Genomic DNA, 24,405 nt, shown 5'->3' on the forward strand with positions numbered 1-24,405 from the left:
ATTTTTTGCCGCACTCTACCATCATGTGGAACAAGCTCCCATTGAAGGATTCTAAGAAAATAAAGGCCGGCAACGCACTTGCAAGATCTCTGGCACTTTACATGCAGGCCTACTGCCTGTTTGCCATCGTTCTATGAAAAACTTTGTAAAAAAAAAAAATTAAGGCGTAATGCAAACTTCAATATGAACAATTCAAACGTGTAATTCAAAGTACACGTAAATAAACATTTTGTTAGAAAGTGCGAATACGACAGCAATCTCGATCCCCATTGTCGTGCGCAGGCACAAAATTTTTCGCGATTCTCGCGATGTCGCGAACGGCAAAGCAAGTCCATTGGTACGCATATTGCAAAACACTCGCTGTCCCACTTACCAAGATAAATTGAAATTCAATTTCGCCAAAGGGCAACACACGTATAAACAGGCTGAATGCTAAATAACGGCACAGTATATGTAACTGTGAAGACTTCAAGGCTTGAATATTTTTATCAACCGTGGTTTAAGTAAAACCACGTTATTTAAATATTTTACTGTAATGATGAATTATGAAGATGTAATATTATATATTGTGTAAAGATATCAAGCTACCATTTTACTAGCAAAATGTATGTGTATATTTATTAGAATTATGATATAAAAAGTATAACATATTGAAATACTGAACTACTTAAAGTTTGTAGACTATTTTGAATGCGAAGAGCAAATACATTGTATTGCCAATTAACGTCACATCAAGAGATAATTAAACTCAAATGATATATTAAGGCAAAATAGAATCACATTTAATAAAAATCTAAAGTTCAATAAAGATTTACTATGACAGTACATACAGACATACTATGACCTTATATCTAAGGTACAAAGAATGTTTCTTAATGGCATATTTTGTGTCTTGTAGTTTTTCCATTCCCACAAGAAGCCACCTACAGCACGTCCTTGCTGTATTGAAATACTCTGTTCGACGTACAAATTTTTAATTTAACTAAACAACTAAGTGCTACCAAAAGTGACTTTCCCAATACGAGAACAACCCACAGCCTGCCAAACGGATGTAGGCGAAAATAAATTAATCGACATGGCTTAAAGCGAATTCCTGATGCGTCATATAACAGAGATATACACACTTACATGAATACTACAAAGTAATGTTAACCTAACCTATGCACGGGGTCCAGGCCAGGCTGAAAGCTCGTGTATTACAAAAGCGTCTTTTTTACTTGGTGTTAAAGTCTATTTTAAAATGGACAAAATTTCTTTTAACTGTAGAACCCGTGAACTCTAACTAAAAGCCCAAGGTATTGTATTTTAAGAAAACCGTCTATAGTTCTGAAATTAATATTCCAAATGAAACAGACAGTGTGACATTTACGAAATTAATAACATAATGACGATTTCTGTCTACATCAGCAAAACTTATCCCCCAACTTAGATAATGTGTACCAATAACCTATACAAGTTCCTAATACCTATTTCAATAAATTTTCTAGGGCAGCCTTTATTAGAGCAGATAGTGGTATTATAATTGAATTATTAAAGCCCCAATAACAAATGTTCGCTGGAAACTAGGTAAAATCAATACATGTGCGCTGGTTACGAAGCCTATTAAACTCTTCTCATTTGACTTGCACTTACATTCAATCAAATGCGACACTACGAATAAATGATAATAATAATAATTAATTCACATCTTATTGACATACGTTTACAAAATTAGATATAAATGTAATTTTTACTACTCCCCTGTCCGGGAGAATGCTTCTAACTTTTTCTACCCTATTTTATTTTGTGCAATAGTCGTCCAATTTTCGGCCTATCGCTCTATTGATCTGCCCTTGTTCCTTTTTATTTTTTCTTTCGCAATAATGATCTTCAATTAATATCTATATAATGCAGTTGCAGTTTGTATTTCTTGTTAATTACTGAGATTGCTAGTTAGCTATAAGGCCGCACGTTGCCTATATAAATAGTAAATAAATAATAGTATTTTTTACATTTTTGCTACCGTTTTTAAAAATCTGAGATAATCGTATATATCGATTGAGTTTAAAGGAAAGTTCAGTAGCGTGCTTTAGCCTTTCAATATAGATAACTTATGTGCAGTGCAGTTTGTAAACCTACTACATATAGTAAGCGCAGTGTGCTTAGAACAAACAAATGCAAAGGTACTAATGTCAGCCCCTAGAGTCTAGACCCTATACAACGGGCGGACCTTCAACCACGTAAAAACTGTAACAGCAATGTCTACAAACCCGTTAAAGGGTTTTAGTTTGTTATAATAGCTATATCTAATTCTTAATACTTTGCCTCAGGTACACTAGCGCATAAAAGTTGATCTTAAAACTTATTCCAGGTAGTGTTAAACATGAACCGAGAAATGGGTCAGATTTGTTACAGTGCTTGAGCAGTACAAATCCCCATATAATTGACAACAATGTTTTCCCTTAGCATTATTGAGTAAATTGCAATCTCTCGGGACCTTGGGGCAGAGTGAGGGAAGAGGGAACGGGGGGTGACACGGCCACGGATGACGCGCGACCTACTGACACACTGACACACTTACCTACTGACAGTGGTACTCCTTTTGGTGCGACGAGGCCGCTTACGTATGATATTATGTATTGATTAGCACTAACATGAGATGAAACATAGAACATATGGTTAAGGTTTTATAAGTGACTCACTTAATATATATAAATGGAATATTTTATATGCCATATGTACTACCAATATATAATAAATATTCAATTATATTAGAAAAACTGTATAAATTAAATGGAAATGAATATATGGGAATTTAACAGCTGTCTCTTAGTACAATTAATATGGTGACATAACGCAGTGATACAGTACATAATATGAAGTACGCACTCCAAAGGCAATGATGTACACGTTGTCCTCATTTATATCTAATATATTTTATATATCTAATATATAATATAGGCTGATTGCAGATGGAAAAAAAATATTAAAAAATATATATATATATATATGTATAATATATATTGTAAATATTTTCTAACTGTATTTTGTTTATTTATTTATTGCATTTTAGGAATATTTACAGTATTTTACCAAAATGTAAATTATGATTACAATAAAATAAAAACAATACTAATTTCAAATCTCCACCTATAGATAAACCATAAATACCTAGGAAGATAGGAAGAATAAAACTAACAATGATGAATTTATAAAACTACGAAAAAATTTAAAATTAAGAAATTTTGAAGTTAAGTATTAAAAGCAGAAGAAACTGCTGGATTTGAATGTTATAACAGTTATAATGTCGCTAGAAAAAAAACCGTGAAAATTTGGGGTAAATATGCAATGAGAAAAAAAAATTGATCCGAAAAACTAAAAAGAATAGTTTAGGCAACTGTTAACATTTAACTTTTAAATAGTTTACGATTCTCAGATCCATACACAATTCGTGGAGTTTGAAAGAGTCAGTGACACAAGAGTTTTTATATAGATACATATATTTTTTAGATTTCGATACTAAAATAATAAATCAAGAGTAGATTTGATTTTAAATAAGTATGTGATGTTTGAATTTAAGACAATAATAAGGTATAGATCTTTTAATTAATTTTATTAGTTGACTAGTTTGGGTCCCTAGCCCGACGCCCTCGCTCCATTGAGACGAGAACGCTATGCTTCTTTGCACCAGCGCCCGACATAATATTGTAATGACCACAAATAAAATAAAAACTATTTAAAAAAATGAAATTTTTTCATTTATAATATAAGTAAGAATATCGCATTAAACCTATATAAATTTATTTGCCACTGTTAGGTTAGTTAACAATGGTTAAAAATAAAGGAAAAAACTCGTTCTTATAAGTTTAGCTTGCATATATATAAAACACACAGACAGTGTATCTTGTTTTGGTATATTATTGAAATATTGTTTTTAATCATATGTAGAAGTTCAAAATAGTTCACGAAGTTCTTGTTAAGTCGAAAAATCGTTGATTTTGTTTAGCATTTCCCTTGAAATTCGAGTTATAAAGATTTCATGGGGTGGAGGGAGAGAGACAGAGATAAATTGCTAGCTTAAGGCGCGCTCTTTAACAGACCAAGAATCATTCTTAAGTGTTTTCAAGTAATTGCCGAAATATTTTGATGTCAAGGCTTATCGTGTTGCGCATAGAGGAAAGGAAAAATATACGTTGCCATTTCAACCTTGCTGAATATTAAATTAGTAATTATAAATCACGATAGTATAATTTTTTTCTATACCCGATTCACATTATTTCCATAAATATCTGAAGTATAATGGTTATGGTATATACGAGACCCTTTCTCTACAAATAATTTTGAGGGCTTATACATTCGACCTTTTATCAAGTGGTTTATCATCTTTTCGTAAAGCGTATCCTACAAAAACTGACAAATGAAAATTTTAAAATTCCTTTTGTATTAGTGATTAATCTTAAAAGGAGGTTTAATTGTATAAAATTTTGGGTACTTGAACGTATTTGGTTTTTGATAACAATTACTCTGAAATATTTAAGATTTCTAAGACTAAAATATATTATGATTCCATAATAGATTCGTAGCAAGGAAGATATTTCTTTGTCATTGAGTTAAGTCTTATAAATTATATTTATTATCTTGTCTTTAGGGAATGTGAAGAAATGATAAGACAATGGCCGAGAAAATACAATTTATTTATTGCCCTTGACTGTAACGATATTAGGAAATAGAAAAACATATACAGTTTTAGCTTATAATATGTTTTATCCAGTAAAAAACGGTCGAACAAATCTGCCTGCTGACTTTTTTGTAGCTCTAGAACTTCATATACCGGCAGATATATGAAGTTCTAGAGCTACAAAAAAAGTCAGCACCAGCATGATAGCAGATATATAGATAGCATAGCATTTTATATCATATACAAACTAGTTTAACAAAATATCTACTGCACGGAATTTATTACAGTTGTTACCGATATCCTAGAATTAGTTTAAGTTCCTTTACTTTTATGAGGTGTACGTTTGCGTGCGCTGCCGGGGCGGGTCGGTAGTATAATAGTCTGTAGTTGAGTTTTTTGCAGGTAATAAAGGAAGCCACGAACGTCGTAATAAGATGCGGATGCGAAAGTTAAAAAACCCAGATGATTCAATATGCGTAAAGTGTCGTTGCGACAGCTTGCAAAACATGGGAAAATAAAGCAGGATTTTGAGAAAGCTACTGTCATCTCAGATATCGCCTGTATAACATGTTTTACTAACGAAACAAAGTTTTGTAGCTTAACTCTTCAAACGACTTAAATATGCATACAAATGGATTTAGAACTTCGACTAGATGTATTTAAAAGGCAACAATGTAAGGAAAGGCCCATCGACTGTGCTGGTTGGCACCTTGAGCGTATGGACCACGATCTGGCAGTGTATGAAGTACAAGACAATAGACAAGTAGGCCACCGCTGGTACCGCTGGGTCGTTAAAGCCAGCGATAAGCAGAAAGAAGCAGTGGACAGTTTCTTGTTTCGGAGGCCAAGAGACATTCTATGTCGCACTTTGCCAGTTAGCGTATTAATTGGAAGCCAACTTCATCCGACACATAAACAGATCAGTCTAATTGGACTGTTTTAAATAAGTCTAATTTGATTACCGCGTAATCACATCGTGACAGAAAGAGACGAAAGACGAAAGAGATAAATACACTAGTATTAATGAATAAGGGTAAAGGCACCCGATTTGAATTAATAATTTTTCCGAATCAAGGATATAATCTATCAAAGTAACTAAGTTGCGGCATTAAAGTTACAGTTAAAAGAACTGTTTTAAGAACTAAAATAAATCTTTGTAAAAGTGGAAAACAGAAGTATTAAAAGTGATGTTTAATGTTGATAAAAATACAACCGTGAGCATGGCCCACCAAGTTTTTAACAAATAAATTATTTCGATTTAGTCGCCGCTGATTCAATCATCGATCCATTTTGAAGAATCAAACGACCTCGACACAATTGTATTTCTGCAGAATAGTGTCTGCATTTTCCTTATTTCCTCCCAAAGGTTTTACACTTACAACACTTAGGGCTAAGTAAGTCGGAATGACACATATTGGAGTTTGACACGAGTCACAATTCGGGTTAGGTCTCGCCTCTGAATTTACTTAAGTTACTTGTACACGTATTTTCCGTCTCAAGACAATGGTCGCCATTTCGCAGTTGAGCCATATTGCCACGGGTTTTGCAATCTGCCGTTCGGTGATTCTTGGCTCTGACTTCTAAACAATATATATTATTCTCATGCCCTTATAAAAATATTTAAAAAAAAATCCAAGATTGGTCTAAATAACTACTTAACCCTTGTATATATGTAGTATTGGACTTCTTGCGCTTAGCTTATCTATTTTTTTTTCTCATAGTGGTTACCTAAAAGAGACTGCTCGGAAGATCCGTGAGGTACCCTCATTTTGATTAAATTAGGTATGTCAACTGTTTAATATTTCTATATGTGCAACGAAGTTTTAATAAATGTATATAAGGATTTATGTATTTATATACCAATTCAACGTTAGTAACATTATTATTTACTTTGTAGTTGAGTGTATTAAAAATGAATTTATGGAAATACTACTACCCACTGATGTGCTTTATTACTTTATTGAAAAGTTAATTCAATCGGAGTTAATATTTCTGACGCTGTACAATTGTACAATTGTGAATTGAACTGTAAATAAATTGCTTTACAGTTCGATTACCAGTGACAGAATTTTAATAGATATGAATTTGCAATATTATATATATCTATAACTAGCGGACCAGACAGACGTCGTCTTGTACACAGATCTTAAAAAACATTAGAGTAAATCTAAATGATTTTAGACCCCAAACTACAAACATAATAAATAAACAAATTAAAGATACTCATAAAGTATAATACTCGCAAAATCCTCATCGACATTTACAAATCAATCTTTTATCTACAAGATATTTGACCACATACCTTTTTTTACTATACATGTTTTTTGGCAAATTTTGGCAAATCGGTCCAGCCATTCTCCAGAGGCACGAACAGCAATTCAATTATATATATGTATATGAAATATTTTGTTTCCATAAAACGAGACACGTACGGCGAGACAAAATATAATATTTTAGTTCACGTTTAATTTCCAAAACGTGATGTTTACGTCAAGAAGGGCACACAAGGAGTTATTTTTAAGAGAATAACCCCAGTATCTATTTATAAAAGCTCAGATGGTGGTCCGGAGGTCCTGTGTTAAACAATGTTTAAAATCGCAACTGGTACACTATCCAAATCTAAGTGAGGAGCCAGCCATTAAATGGGGAGCGCGTCAAAAAATGTTAATTACAAGAACAGTAGTACTTAATAGAACATCATAATAACTACATATATAATATATTTAGTATTAGTATTTCAAGTATATTTTAGAACCCTTTCTATGTAACAGTACATGTGCAGGAGGTAGATGCGTAAATAATACAATTTAAATTTTCAAGGTGTAAATGTTTTTAAAGTGCTTGTGAGTACAAATTAATAAATGCATACTTGTTTTAATATATAAACAAAAAGATCAGGAAAACAATGGAAAAAACCACTCGTTAATGCCATCAAGGTCCGATGCTGTTCTTTCACTTAAACTAGAAATTCTTTTAAGGACTTTCCTTGCAAGACTGTGTCAAGGTTTTTCTTATTGTTACTCTATTAGTCGATGACCATCATGATCAATTGTGGCAATAATTAAAGTAATTTTAAATAAGGTTTTTAAAAATACATAATACCGGTTTTACAAAGTGCGTAAAATAAAACAGCTTGCTTGTTTCAACATGATCACATGAGCGAATTGTAAAAAAAACTGTTTTGTGTTGGCTAAAATCGCAGAACACTTAGGGTCTGTTTCACAATGTCCGGATAATTTCCAAATAAGCTATTTATTACTTATTGGTAGGATAAACAGTATTTTTGCGTTTCAAGACTGTCAGATAACGCTATACGTCATGAAACGCGAAGTATCTTATTTGGAACATTTATCTTTAGAATAATTTATGTGTTGCATAGCTATTTGGTACTTTATCCATACACTGTGAAACAGGCCCTTAGTTGCCTTATAAAAACGAATCTGGCTTATTATAGTGTCAAAGTTTATCCGTATTGTTCTGTCACTTTGTCTATGCCGTAATGAATAGAGACTGTAATTGAGAATGTAATAATATTTAGGTTTAATATTTTTTTGTTGCCTTATTCACATACTATGTCGTCTGAGGCATTGCGTAAGTTAGCGTATATAATTAGTATTACTTATACATGTTAACAACTTTGTATAATATAGACAGGAAATTTAGGAAGGCCTTAAGAATTTAGGAAAATCTCTTGTCTAAATCTAATTCATACCTTAAATTAGAAAACCATGAATCCTATAAATTAATTGATATAGGTAATATTCTAGAAACCATTTACCATCTGTTTTGCATATCAACGAGAAGCTACTACGTAATATGGGCCAAGTTCACAAAAGTAGGTCACGGCATTACACACGGGACTGTTAATGTACAGTCCTGGACGGATATTTCTGTTACACGTTTCGTAATCACTCTCTGTTTGTATTGGGAGTCGTAACTAGAAACATTAGAAATAGATTTGAGGTTATACTAATCAGGCGATATGGCTATACAGAGCCGGTATAACAGACTTATATTTGTACGAATATTATTACAAACGGACGTCATACTTACCACTAAATCTCTCCTTTAACTTTCTTATTCATATAAACTAAATTCTAATTCAAATTTGTAATTAAAAATAAAAGATACTAATTAAAGAAGTTTTATTGCACTGGATTAACTACTGTACTCATCTGTCTCTTTTCTAGACGGCGTGATCATGATTTGACAGAAAGAGACGAAAGAGTGCAGTAAAATACTCTCTTATTGCGCTACCCTTCGAGGTATTATACTCTATGTTTCCTAAAATCTGTAACTAAGACTAATTGCACAGGCTAGTTAAAGTTTTAAGTTGGCTCTTGATATCGTAGATAGTAGCGATGATTCCAGAGCTAGTGCTTTCCTGGCACAACGAAGAAGTATCGCATACTACATCGCTAGGAAATGCTGCCAGCATTAAAGGTGTACTGTCCTGGCCCTGACATTTTAAATTTGTTTAATTACCATTTTTAATTAAGTATTATTATTACTAGGTAGGTAAGAATGCTGTTAATACTGTGAATTTGTGTTGGAAATATATAATTAGGCATCTGAGATATATTAATGGGCAATTGTACGTACATAATTAGTTAGCAATAGTGTGTATAAATTCACAATCCAAACCATGTTCATTGAATTCTTACGTTAGATCACAATCTAAAGTATCTATAGATCCTATATGACTCAGAGCCTTGTTGAAGCCGGGAGGTAGAAATGTTCAGTGTCTGGAAAAAATACTATGTTTTATAGTACATAATTCTAAAGGATTTGGAGGTTTATAGCCATCGTCATCATAAGATTGAGATATTTCCTCGAAATCAGTAAGAATTATAACTGTATGAATAAATACCCATTAGTCATCAAATTATAGTATAAGATCCTGGTACAATTGCTGGATTGCTAGACTACTGATTATAGCACATGATTATGAGAATTTTTATTAACACCTAATATTCACCTATATAATGCTACTGGAATGATAGTCGATATTTGCGTACATCGAAAACAACAGATTAAATCAGGTGTTCAGAGAATATTTTTCACGACAATACTACGCATCGCAAGCACATGAAAAGAACAATATAATTTCATAACAACGTCTTAATGGGATTGTTTCAGCAACAACTAGAACTGAGCGTAATTGGCATTTCCTACAAAGTAGGTCGAGCGTGTCAAGATCAACTGAAAAATAGGTCAGAGGGACACTCGTTTCTCCCTTGACATAGGAGGGTAGGGTGGGACTCATCCCGGTAGCCTTGTTGGATCCCGCGGTCCTCCCACACTCATAATTGCGATTATATAACTTATCTCGATCAATTCGATCAAAATTCTACCCAACCTTTAGCTTTTATAACTATATTTTATTTAACGGTACACCTGGGAATCGATCCGCTCAAAAAAAAAACGAAATAAAAGTACCTACATATACGAAGTCTTTCTACTAAATCTCGTAAATAAAATCACAAAAAAACAAACAACTTTACACAAGAAAATCTGAGTGACAATCTCAAATATTTTTATTTATTTTTTTAAATCTAGTTTCCATCGTTATAGGTCTTTTGCCGCGTTTACATGGACAATCTAAGGTCTAAAGACACAAAACAGTTTCAATAAAAAGGATGTAGGTACCAAGCGACTAATAATTCTATTCTTGACAGTCAGATTTGTATTCTGGTACTAGTCAAACTAACATATAACGTCAAGTAGCAAGTAAACACTAATGAATTACAAGTAATACATTTATTTATTAGGTATTCTACTCAAGTGTGTCAAGTTCAAATAATCCGGGCCAGAGGATAACAGAAGTGCAGTTGACACGATTCAAAAGTAGGTTACACAAATAATATTACGTCATTTAGTGAGATGTATAACGCGACTATTTTTAGTTGAGGCCTTATAAACACGATACAACCTTCACGAAACGACTGTGAATGTATGATGGAAATCAACATTAAATTTTGTTGGGTAAAAAATTGTCTGTTCTATTTAAAGACAAGATGTACTACTAGACGTAAATAAAACACCTGTTTATAATGGCGCCACAGCCGTATATGGATATTAGCCTCAGATTGCGTCTGTTGTTTGATCTTTTTATTTTTCACTTATTAGCGAACTGCGTTTCTTTTGATTCGAACTTATGATTAAAATGTAAATCCATGAAACTGGAGCACGAAACTCGCGATAAGAAACTAAGATACAGTAAAAGTAAGGAATTGCGGTATTAGTTGCTGAAATAAATTTAATATTATATATTTATAACAACTGCTACCCTTGCAAACTTCGTTTTGCTTTAATATGTTTTTTTCATACCAGCGTATGGAACATTTTGGTATGCTACCCCCATAGATTGTTTTATTTTTCAGAATAAAAGCCTAAACACTTAATAATACGTTTTTTTACATATCCATAAAAACCTTCCTTAAAGTTCTAAAAAGAAAAAAACCTCGAATTTCACCAGCCGTCTTTGAGTATTGCGATTAGCAACGTATCATGCGATTTATTTTTATTTATATTAATAAATGAGTACGTTTATATAGTGCGCCTTCTGCCTCACATATTTAAGAAAGAGAATAGAATTTTGTTACAATGTTTGATTTCAATTTGCAAATGGTAATTGCGCTCAAAGATAAATCTATTGGTGCAGTCGTGTTTCGACGACACGACCCTAGTATTGGGTGTCGCACACTTAAGCCACTGCCAGCACTTACGAATTCCTATTACGTATTCGAAATTTAAACTTTCCTTACTTCTCCGACTTTGGAGTTATCTTGTATATAATGCTAAGTGGTAACTGCAGTACGAAATAAGAATAAGACGTTTTGAAACAAACCCTCACAATTGTTATTAAAGTTTGTTTCACCAATTTTATTAGGGAATGCCCACGCTAACATTTAAATATTCAATGCACTGTATTCGTTGTGAGGTCACCTTTAAAATCTCTATTTGGATAAGTGGGTTAAGTAAATATGAGCATATTAGTGTGATATCTAAGCACTTAATTTATATAGTGCAGGGTCAACAATTAACAGCTTAGATCGCGGCGCAACTAAATTTAATAACTTATAATATGTCAATATTATTGTATAATGTATTTCATAATAAGAATACTTTGATTTTAACCGACGAAATTGAGTTTTATTTTACAGAATGAAACGAATACCGCACAGAAAAATTATATTCGGTTGCAACTTCGAAAAAATGTCCTCTGTCCCGTAGATACACGTGAAATTAGTATTGATAAATATAAATAGCCTCAGAGAGTGAGATAGATGGATAAACGTGTGTTATGAAAAGATTTACCGAGAGGTCGGATCCGACCGAGTGAATAACTAGGCGAAGGTTAGCCGCCATTGTGGTTGGCTTGCAATGACGTTACTCTACAATAGATAAGCACAAATTATCAGTTACAACGCTAGTTCACCAGTAACAATTTGGAAAGGTATAATCGACTTTTCTTTTTAAAAGTCTGCTTAAGATTTTTATCTTAAGAAAAAGTTTAGGGATAGAAATTAAAATTAATGTTTCATCATAAAACCTTAATTTATCTAGCTTTTTTCTTGCAATTCGGCTTTCTTGGCGGTTACGACAATGACATTGTGTAGTATTGTTTAGTCTGCTTGTATTTTGATTTTGTTGTTATGAAAAAGTTTTGTAATAAATTTACAGATACTAATTAAAGTGTTTTATCAAGAAATCTTAATTTATCTAGCTTTTTTGTAATTGATTGGCTCGTTAGACAAGACATTGTGTAGAATTGTTTTGTCTGCTGTTATTTTGATTTTGCTGTTATGAAAAAGTTTAATAATAATTTTAGGGATAGAAATTTATAAGTATTTTTTTCTTGTAATTAATGGGCTCGTTTGGCGGGTTCTGTTTGTAAAAAAAAAACGTGATTTTACATTGGTATAAAAACGAAGAGCGTTCTACGTTCTCAATATGGACAAAAATGAACTTTGATACGATCCTAAGAATTGCCGAACCATAAGGGAAGGGTTTATGAAAGTGGATTCAACTTCATGGTGATTATATGGGAATAAATGAAGTTTTGCTTATGTGGCGAGATGCCAAGTCGGGTATATAGTTGGCACATATACTATATGACCCAAAAGCACAATCAACGCATCGTATGCACTGCAGTTGAATGCTAATTGCATTTATAAGTCACCTTGTCACAATTAAATATCAATTTGTACGACACTGTCAATGTTATTGAGTCCTGCATATCTCCACTTATAGTGTCCTTTCAGTATGTAACATTCGCATTTTAAAAGCCAAAAATATTTTTATATGTATTTAAAAAAAATCTATATGTAAGTATGATAATTAACTAGGCTCCTATATATATTAATCACTCAGTGACTCAATTAACCCTTGGATTAGCTTTTACCTTCTTTTTTATATACATTATATTATTATGCATTTCCTTTAGATTTTAATTTATTTTAGTTACAGCTATTGTTATTTTTTCTTTTTGTTCATTATTTATTGCTTAATACTTTTGTAACATACTTTTTAATATGTATCATTTTGTATAAGGTAACGAAGTTTATATCATATAAAATAAGAATAAATAATATCAAACGGCTTTTATGTTTGTTGTTTAAGAGAATGCAACTACGGGAATATTTAATGTATTTCAAATGTCTTCCAACAATGCGACACTAAAACTATCTCTTATTCATGAAATCAAAAGTACTGTATCTGTTTACGCTGTGCTGAAAAGAGACACAAGAGTACTTTAGTTGAAACGGTCCAGTTAAAATATATAACCTTCATACGTGCAAAACGAAATAACAGCATAAAGTATTTACAATGTGATCATACTGACAACTGATACCTTACTTGGTGTCGAGATATTTTAATTTTATTTTTCTGGCTTATAACTTTTGAGTGCCTTGAAACATAAGGCCATTCACGCAACAACAAACTTCGAACAAACAACATACCTACAGTATTGACCACGTCGGTTGTACCTAGAGTAAACTTAACCGCGTTCTTTTACGGCTATATTGTTAACATTACTATACATTGACGCAATTATATAGACGAAGTTTCACAGACATTAGTCTCCAGCAGCATTGGAATGCCAACTCGGCAATCGTCAGTAGGTATGTAGAGTTAACGTAAGTTATAACACTGAATTTGTAGTTGTTTTCCTCGACCTAGTCTGCTTGTGAGCCATCTAAGGAGACCGATCGAGAGCAGGGCCATCGAGCCATTAAGGATACATTGTTGTGCCATTTTTAATTTAATGATATATTTTTTAGCCCTTGAACGGCATCCACGTGACAAGAACAGTTTGAATCGATGTGATTCATAGCTTTTCATTGGAATAGTTTGTGTCTATTAATAAGTTATTTATTAATAATTATTTTTGATATATTGGTGTAACATTTTTATTATCAAATTTTAATCTAGTTATTGCATTGTGGTACAGACTACGGCCATTTCCTAATTACTATTTAAAGTTACATGTAAGCAAACGTTATATTAATAAATCAGATTCATAAAATCATGTAAAACCAAACCTACAGTAAGTATCGTTGCGACACTCCGAATCGAATTAATTACCTCGCAACCGAGCGTAGTATTAAAAAACTGTTTGCGCAAGAGTCGATCCGCACCTTGACACAGATAGTGCTCAAACTGTCGTTTTGAATACACAAAACCGGACGCTGCCTTCACTATTTTAAAACTCACTACACAAAATACATTTAATTAAAAAAATACTTTTTAATGCTTATACAAATAAAAACAAACAGACTTAACCATTGGTCAAGACCTCAAAATTCTATTCTAAATCATGTTTTAATAGCACAACTACGTGAACAGTTTTCTGCGTCACATTGTCTTTTATGTGGTATTATCGGGTATAATTTTCTCCGTCGGAGTTCCAACGCACGATCATACACCTACGATTAGGCACAACAAATAACCGCTTTCCACAATTATCATATACCACAATCCATATAGAGATTAAATACAGAATTTATGGCTTTATGAAACTCCTGGCGCCGAGAAATAATACAAAACATATATTTTAAGCATTAAAATTCCACAATGACGACACCAGATCTTATTTAAAACAAAATTGCAAGCGTAGTATCACATAATTGCGTAATTACACGCAATTAATAAAGTGTATTTGACATTTAAAAAATATATTGAGAGGCTCCTAATGTTTTATACTTAATTTCGTAGCCACTTTTTTTCTTTAATCTGTAGCTGCCATTCAAATACTATGTTTCGAAATGTTACACGTAAAAAGAAATGTTTGTTAATAATAAATGAATTCTCTAAGTTTAAGTCTAATTTATTAAAACATCATTGAAATTTGTATAATTAACTTTGAAATTAATGAACTTTGTTTGAAGCAAAAATCTTATGTTTTATAGCTAGGGCAAGATTCCATGCCAGTATTGAAAACTAAAGACCTGAGAGTCTTTCCGCCACCTTGAGCTCCGATTTTGTTCCTTTTTGAGAAGAGACTCTTGGACCGTGAAGTTCAAGTGCACAGACGCTAATTAAAGATTTAAGTTATAGATAGCTATAATATCTAGCCTAGCCTACGAATCCCAGAGCCGGTGCTTTCCGCGCTCTACGAAAAATGCCACCAGCGTTAAAGGTAAACAGCCACAGGGACCAAACTATGTAATATGTATTTCATAATTACTATGCAGGTTCAGAAAATTTTAAATATACGGTAGGTATATTTGATTGTTATGATTTGTTCTGGATTTTGACATACGTCATTGATCGCAATTGAGACTCACTTTGGCTTCGCGGAGGTCATCGGACAAAGTGCGTCATACTTCAAAGTTTCGACTCTTACCAATTAACTGTACCTACCACAGTAAAGATGGTGAAACCCTTTCAACTCTCCGAACTTTTGTTCAAAGCACTTTAAAAATAAGCTTTCATTCTTCACCCCACAGTTCCTTTTATAAAGATATTGTGACGTGCACTGAGGTTTAATTATAAAGAAATCCACGTGTTTTCGATAATGTCTATCAAGTCCGCGATATTTTCTTTGACGTATGTTTTAAGGATGGTTGTAAACATTTTTATACAATCGAACATACGGCCTCAGTGAGGCTTAGTAAATATTACGTTAAATATAAAGTCAACCTCTTGAAAACGAAACGATGGTTAATTTGATATTACGTACCACGGCCTTATTAAAACAAAATATACGTTTAAATAGTGTTGAATGTGCAGTGTAAGTGATGTCATTTATCACTAATTTTCAATGTCAATTTCATCACTGCTTACAGTTTGACGTAGGTAATAATATAGAACTATATGAAACAAATGACTTCATAAATAATGGGGCAGAGTACAGTACAAGATATTTAATGTGAATAATCTAGTACTGACATACAGATAAAACGTTCACGAGAAATACGAGAGAAAATTGCTTCCCCACGTCATATAAAGTCTTGTTTAGGCAGCTTTGCTATATGATTTCAAACAATAGGCCCGGCAAATCCCCACGAGTCTCTCATTACGAAATATCAAGGACATTTCCTATAGTGGGAAACCTTACAGCGCACATACGTCGGTGCTGACAAAGTTGATTACATAGATCGCAAATTTTTCGCGTCAAACAAAATGCGGTATATTTTATAGTCTCTAAATATACTTCCTTGAATATGCGGCTGAGAAACTATTTAAACTCTACATTAAAGGTTATTTCTCCTAACAACCAGTTTCTATAATTGTATAGACTTCGATTTAATAAAGACCCCGTTTAAATATATGAACATACGTTCGTCCTAGAAAAGTGCATGGGTTCTTATGGCATCTGATGCCTAATATAAGCCACCGTCAATACGGTTTCATACCACAAAAGAGCACAGAAAGCTCTTTCTACGACCGAGCTAATAAACAATAGATAACGATATTTAATTTGAACAAAGAGGGAGCCTTTTATAGTGACTGATACGCGGTCGAGCTAAACAAAAGGTTTTGATTACACTCAGAAAGCTTATTGACAGCTATCTCAAAGTACGAAAATACAGCAAAAATATGCTGGGGAAGATAAAAATAGAGATACAACTAAAGTATGCGTTCAGGGATCCATAGGCGGCGCCATTCTAGAACCTGCTTTTGTATACATTGCTGCAAAAAATGTAAAAAAGGAGGAAGGTACTACTGTTAAGTCTTCGCAGACATCGTGATAATGGTGTTTGTCGGAGAATCGGCACGTAAAATAGAACGACATGCGACATGCTGCTCTTGCCTTTGTAATAGACCAAAATAGACTCAGATTTCCGTCGCAAAAATCTCAAGCAATCATTATAAAAAAAAATAACATTGTTTCTCCATCCCAAATGGACTTTTAATGAATATATTTATACAGGAGGGTAACAAATACTTATAAACAATAATTAAGGGCAGAGAGAATTGTTTGGGCTTTACATCGAGCTGTAATTCATATAATACGGTAGTCACCGAGGCAATACTAAATGCGGCAGCAGGTTGGGCAAGCCCCTAAAAAGCCAGGAATAAGGAAGCAATTAATTTCAGAGCAACGAGGCTTCGCGCTGAAGTTCTGAACAGCTGACCAAACCGTATCACTGATCTTAGACTCTAAGAGGCCATTGTGTTATACGAAGCAAAGAGAGGGTTATTAGTGTGAATTAAAAGGCGTCCAGGAGGAGAAGTATCGTAACGTATTCGTAATCGAGGGATAAGGATAAAGGAATACGTTACGATACTTCTCCTCGATTAACTTAATATTGAATTTATGGCCAATAGAGAATAAGACCGTTTTAATATACTGCATCAGCAGTAAAGCTATTTACGAGCGGAAGTAGAAGAGACGGATTATGGAAAAATGGTAGCGAATTGGAGTCACAAATTGAAACTATCTTCATGCCATTCCGTATATCCAGCTGAACTGGAAGCTGAGCTATTGAAGCAACTCAAAGTATCGTTTTTCGCCCAGAAGCAACCTTACAGGCATATATTTTGGGACTACCGCTGTGCACTTAAGGCTATTGCAGGTGGAAGCTCTGTCAATACCCTTATTTGACAATCCGTAAGAAACAAAATAATAGGTTTAAAGCGCATGCAGGCATGCGGGGGAATGACAGTGGAGTAAAATATAGTCCCAATATGGCATCTGACTGCAAACATACAGATGCAATAACTGAGTAATTCATTCCAAATGTTTTAAATAATTAAACAAATAATACCAACGGGATTAATTATAGTTGACAGGTCACGGACCACGGTGCATTCTTATCGTATATTCGATTCAGAATGAAATAAAGTGCTGCCTGTCCTTGCAGTAATACAGTTGAAGAGACGGTACTACATGTCCTGACTAACTGTAACACTGAACAGTTTATGGCAATGAAAATAACTGCTACAACTTAAAAGAAATAATGTTGTTGAAAAGTAGCATAAGAAATTTTCTAAAAATTGTAAATATACAAAAAGTCGTTAAAAGAACCAAGTATATATTATGTAGTACTTAATCTTCCTATAAGTTATACATATACATAAATTATTTTCCTCCGACAATATAGTAGGGGAATTAGTTAAAACTATAAATATAACAAAAAAATTGCACAAATTGTGACAATGTGGGGGTGTTTTTTCAAGTTCCTTTTTGTATCTTTCAATTATACTAACAATAAAATAATAAGTGTCACCATTCACATTATAAAAAAGTCTTTTGTATCGTAATAGTACATTTTCACACAGTCGACAGTAAAAATATATAAAATCAACGATGACTTCAAAAAACAACACATTCAACATGACTTTGAAACAAGCTGTATTAAATTAGACCAAGAGTACAATTATTAAGATAATATTTATATATTTAATTATTTAATAGTTAAGATAATGAAGACGTATATTAAAATAAAAGTAGTGCTAAGCTCAACCTCTGGGGCTATATGGTGCGAGGACGTTTTCCTAGAGCAAATTAAGGACCTATACTATCGCCAAACTCCAAAAAAGTACATTGTTCCTTTCCATTTTTTGTCATCGTTTCTTAAAGTAGGGTGCATGGAAATATATGGTGGAGTTGAGGAGTTTAGGTATCCATTTTGAACAATCGATATTCAAAAATAACTTCGCTCGATAGAAAATATCTGCTAACATAGCGATTTTTTGACACTTTAAATTCATTTTAATGACGAATATAATATAGGGAACATGATTTTGAAATTTTCACGATATATTTTATCGCAAGCCAATAATTCATTTTAGAAAAAAATTGACATAATTACAATTCTTATTCTGGGCCGGCGTGCCTCAATGCTCTAGCTCTCTATTGCGCACCGCAGTCCTCAGGGCCTTAAGGCCCCTAAACGCCGTAGTCATTAGGCGTTGAGGTCTAAGACAAGGCGAGGGAAGGAAACTACGGCAACACTAACAAGAATTTGGATTAGTTGCAGAGAGAAATGCGAAGTGCCATAAGGTCATAGAAGTTAGTTCGCTTGTTGTAGCATTTCGTAATAACCTATGAATCAGCTCTAAAACCTATATAACGATGTAATTTAATTTTACGTTCATTTATATAAAAACTAGATTTGTGTCAAGTCGATGCAGACTTTTTCAGCTCGACTCGTGACAAGTTGGTCTCGCGTCATTCGGATTCATGTTTTTGCCAATGTAAAGGTATTTTAATGCTTTTTATTTCAGGATTTTGTCCCAAATTTAAAGTAAACCAGTAAAAAGATTATGTACGCAAAAATTTACCACTTTATAGAATATAGACTAGAGTGATTTTAGATAAGATGGGAAATGGGAATAAGGTAAGCCCTTTACATGGTTATTATCATCAATGTTCAAATCAACACTCACAACAATGTTCAAGTCTCACTCTTGAATGACCCGGGAGAGAATTCGTTTGCCACGTGACCATTTAATATGAAAGAATATGTCCTACAAAGAGTCAATAAATGATATGCGATATATTCGATATGAAAAAAAAAAAGTTTTTGCAAATGAGCCGCGACCGAACGTGTTTTTTGGTAAAAATATAAGCGGGGTAATAGGACCAACAGAATTTAAAGAAAACCGCTTTTTTACGGATCATAGTTATGTAAGTATTATTTAAACTTATAATTATTTAGACATAATTTTAAATTTAAACCGACGTTTCGCGTGCTTTACAGCGTGCGTATAAATATACTCCGTAAAAAAGTGTTTTCTTTAAATGTGTAAAAGTTATGTTAATAAAAGACAAAACTATCAGGACCAACAGAAGTTCATGCATAGGGAAGAACTTCGACCAACAACGAATCCCAACGGGACGCCCAACATCGGTGACTGCACAAATTAAATAAAGACATTGGTCTTGGAGTTTTACTGTTTTATAGAAGAAATGAAGATTAATAACTTTGATAAAGGCAGAAAGCTCTATCAATTAACATTTCAGTTACGTAGTCTCACACAGTACGTATGCGGTTATAACGCCTATACCAGGCCATGAACTTTACCAATTTCATATTGTTTCCGCTCGTGTCAACAGATGGCGCTTTAACCGTAGAAACAAATTAACAATGTTTAATATTAAAAAACATTTTCTTAAACACTTTATTCACAGCAAGATACTCGTGGACAGTTTAATTGCTATTCTGAAGCAAAGTAGGTCAGTGGGTCACAGACGAGGTCTACTGATAGTGAATAGTCATTTCCCAAATTGTATTTATACATTATTTACAAACATATATTTAGTATATATTCATTACAATCTATCATTTGGGTAAATGTATGTTAATGGTACACTTTTATTTAAAAGCTTCGGGACACTACAAAATACCACTCTTAGCAATATTGTTTCATGATTACTTTGAATTAATTGTCTTTATTGTTTTGTGACTGTGTCGTCAGTGGTTGCTAACGTCGACTCGAGGCAGTCCAGCCGAAAACCGGCGTAACCTAGACATATCGTAAAATATAAATTCAGCACAAAATCTATAAAGATTACTCGGTTATTGCAACAATTTTTATAAAATTTTGGGTGTTCAGTAGATTTAAGGTTTAAAAGTCCAAGCTCTATATAAGACGTCGTCAACAGCGGTCGGGTCCGATAGGGTAAATTATTCGCGATTATTAATACCTGCAATAATTTAGACCAAACTTAACAGATGGAAAATAAATTGCAACTAGGTCAGGTAGCCTACACGATGGAAAGTAGGTCGCAACATAGCTCATAAATCTACTATTACAGAATAGGGTTTTTATATAAAATCACGAGCAAAACACTCCACGTTGATGAGGCAGAAAGCAATTTTAAAATGTGCAAATATATATTCAACTAACGTTATATCATAGATTACTTGTTAGGTTTTTTAAATTACCCGCAATAAACCTTCTTTACGAACCCTCAGTATTAACGGAATCCATTACCGGTCCTGTCAACAGCATTACGTATTCACTATATGGTAATATAATCATATATTCACGAATACAAAAATAATATTTTACGATTTGATAAGTGTATTTACAGAATCCTTTAGATTTACCGATCCTGTCAACATATCTTTACGCATTCCCTGGATGTCAATGTAAAGATATATTCATGAATGCGGATACCGTTAATGTTTAATAACACCAGTCGATTTGAATTTTTCGATCTTTTTTACGAATTGGTTATAATATCTGTGCCCCGCGTTAATTCATGTTACGACATATAAATACATACGTATAATATGTATTCTGATATGTACCTTAGGCGTAATATGTGTTATTAAAAAGCGTTAAAATTCCATAAAAATACTTTAATCAGCTCAACACATTTGTATGTCGTTTTACATGGTAAATCTTAGACACTGGTCTGTCAATTGTTAAAATCCGTGGTTTTTTTTTATTATTGCATTCTCATTTGTTTTTGCATGTCGAGACTTCACAGAAAGAATTATAGGTTCTATTCATTACCCATTGAGCCTAAAAAATAAAAAAATAAAAAGCCCTATTGAAATAGAACGATCGCTCGGCCTAATTCCAAAATACGCAAAACGTTTACGCAATAGCGCTATGGGAGCGATAGTCAATCTGCAAAATATCCAGTCTATAGCTTTAAAATGTCTAATTTCAAAGCGGCGCATTTTGAACGCGCACTTGTTACCTAATAGTTGCCACATGCAAGAGGCATCTGCAGGTCTAATCCAAATAATCTTGCTCTATGTTATTGATTCTACTAAAACATATCTGCTACAAACATACATACAGCTGGTTCACGTCACGCGTTTAATATTATATATTACCTAATTCGGGTACATACGCTTTTTGTTTTATTTCACATTGCTCCTTCTATCATAGTTACCGCGAAATGAGAATGCGACGTTGCCACACCGCGCAGCCGAGTGTACGAGCAGGTAGTAAGACTACCATGGAGTATGGACTCAACAATGCACGTAATTATTATACAATAGACACTTGTCTGTTATGAATAAAAACATTCATTATCCTTTCAGCCTCATGTCCCAAAACTTGATTCTAATTCATTGAAAATATGTAGTCAATTTTAGATTTTTCTATAAACATTAAAAAATATTTCAAAGGTAAAATAAGTAATCAATTATTCAGCTCTTTTTTATTCACCTCCTTATTGGAAGGTTTATAATTTACTACATTTGTAATACATGTGACACCTTTATTATAACGGAACTAAAACAGTTGGATTAATATAAGTCGTCTGTGCAATCTAAAATACATACCATTTGTAGGATCGACATAAGCGATTTTTAGCTCCATTTCAATGTTATTTTCCGATGGCTTGGCTTCTGTTAAATTAATTTCATATTCCACTGGATTTTCTATTTCGATATCGGTCTTCATCTGGCTCGTTGAAGCAACCAAACCCTGCGCAACACTCATTTTGGGAGAATGTCCATGCATCATTTACAAATAGTCGAGCGAAACAACTAAAAGCTGCTCGCAGTATGCATAAAATACCATTAAGGCATAAAATAGAAATGTTTTATCTTAAAATTTGTACACAAAAACCAATAATTCCATATAAAACACAAATGTAGGTCTCTAGGCCACTTCACTTACACTTTGCTATTCCGACATAACTCGGACTCAATAGAAATACTCTACTCATGACTGACATTGAAATAAGTCGGTAAAGGGCAGTGGGAATTTAACCTAATTTTACAAAAGTATGTCATGGCCTATTTATAAAAAAAAATCATTATTAGAGTAAATATTGAAAAACATGTTACCAAAATACTACTTAACCAATGTATTATAAAACAAAAATCCTAAATATTAATTAAAGTGCACCATGTAGAGTTTCGATGTTACTGTTTCGCAATAAATTTTCTGTTAAAATTCATGAAAATAGTGCAAAATGACTACATTTGCTTATGAATACGCTGCGTTGTGTAATAAATGACCGTTTCTATTGCACAATCTTTTCACAAGGGCTTTGAATGTAGGTCAATCTGTATGAGCATGATTGCAAAGCATTACAGTTCCAATTTAAATTATTTTGTTTAAATTTATAAAAATACGGTTGTTGTGGCTATTTTAAGTATTAATATAAATGTGCCAAACTTACTTTTAATATAGAAATATGAAAAAACATAATATGTTAAAAGTGTGAGAATAATTTTAACATCCGGTGTTCGCCATCTACTGCTGATCGTAATAAACTATTATAGATGTCACGCTTTTCAAGATTTAGTTATTCCTTCAACCAAAAGGTGGCACTATTCATGTCTATGAATCTATGTTAGGCTAGATAAATTTTAAACGTGATTGATATGTAAAAATAGTTAATAAATTTCCTTAAAAAATCATTTAGGTTTATATAATTTTTATAATCATTCTATTTAATTTCCTTAGAACCACTATTGTAATGATAGTGTATGCATTACAGAACATTTGTGATTACTTTCAAGACTCAGTACTTCTCATTTTTCTGAGTTTCTCATTAGTTTTAATACGACCGATTAAAAGATAAATGCTCACTTTTCCAGGAATTATTCTTATAGCTAGTCTCCGAAACTATTTCAGTTACGATTATCATTTCACACAAACAAAAATCACTAGGTTAAGAATTAATTACTTTTGTCGGACGTTCAATTAACAAAAGCTTCGATACTAAAGTCCATATTAGAATATGGACTTCTGTATCTAATCTAATCTCAAGTCCTCAAAATACGGTCCTCCCCGCTGTCAAATATGTTAAACTTTATACAGAAAAAATGTTTGGTAAATACGGGTCTAATTACCATATTCTAATTCATATCTCAATACACAATGCCTTCTTGAGCGCAGTCTAATTAAGGATTTGACGGAATTTAAAAATAGATTTAATTTTGTCGTTGTAAAATAAATAATTAGGGAGCGTTCAAGTATTATCATCCCGGGGTGATTGGGATAAAACGTTACGATGCGGGGCGGGGATTGAATTTAATTAATTTAAATAAAGTACCTGGGTAGTAACAAAACATTTTACTATTTGGTACAGAAGAATGTTACGGGGGGGGGGGGGGGGGGGCAAAGGATCTCCAAAAATTGCCTGACGTAATACTTGAACGCTCCCTAATACATTTGATTAATTAAAAAAACGATTAATTATCAAGCGTAATTTTTTTTTATGTTAATGAGGCAAATGGGCAGGAGTACCCAGTGACACTCACTCACATTTCCAGACGGCTCGCAAGTGCGTTTTCGGCCTTTAAAACAGTATAATTTATTATTTTACAAATTTATATCGAGGATTATAATGTAATTGAAAAATCTTTGTA

The 24,405-nt window shown here is 33.0% G+C and overlaps 1 protein-coding gene across 2 annotated transcripts in view; it reads right to left on the reverse strand.

Moving 5' to 3' along the window:
• Window positions 1-22,733, reverse strand: part of LOC110999067 (nuclear hormone receptor FTZ-F1) — a 57,143-nt gene extending 34,410 nt beyond the window's left edge. For both annotated transcript variants that reach the window (XM_022267975.2, XM_045634139.1), the window contains exon 1: window positions 22,363-22,733. In XM_022267975.2, the coding sequence (XP_022123667.1) occupies window positions 22,363-22,546 (184 nt within the window). In that variant the 5' untranslated portion in view covers window positions 22,547-22,733. The remainder of the gene's footprint in view (window positions 1-22,362) is intronic.
• Between the last annotated feature and the right edge of the window lie 1,672 nt (window positions 22,734-24,405).

Source organism: Pieris rapae, chromosome Z (genome assembly GCF_905147795.1).
Source record: "Pieris rapae chromosome Z, ilPieRapa1.1, whole genome shotgun sequence".
Lineage (NCBI taxonomy): Eukaryota > Metazoa > Arthropoda > Insecta > Lepidoptera > Pieridae > Pieris > Pieris rapae.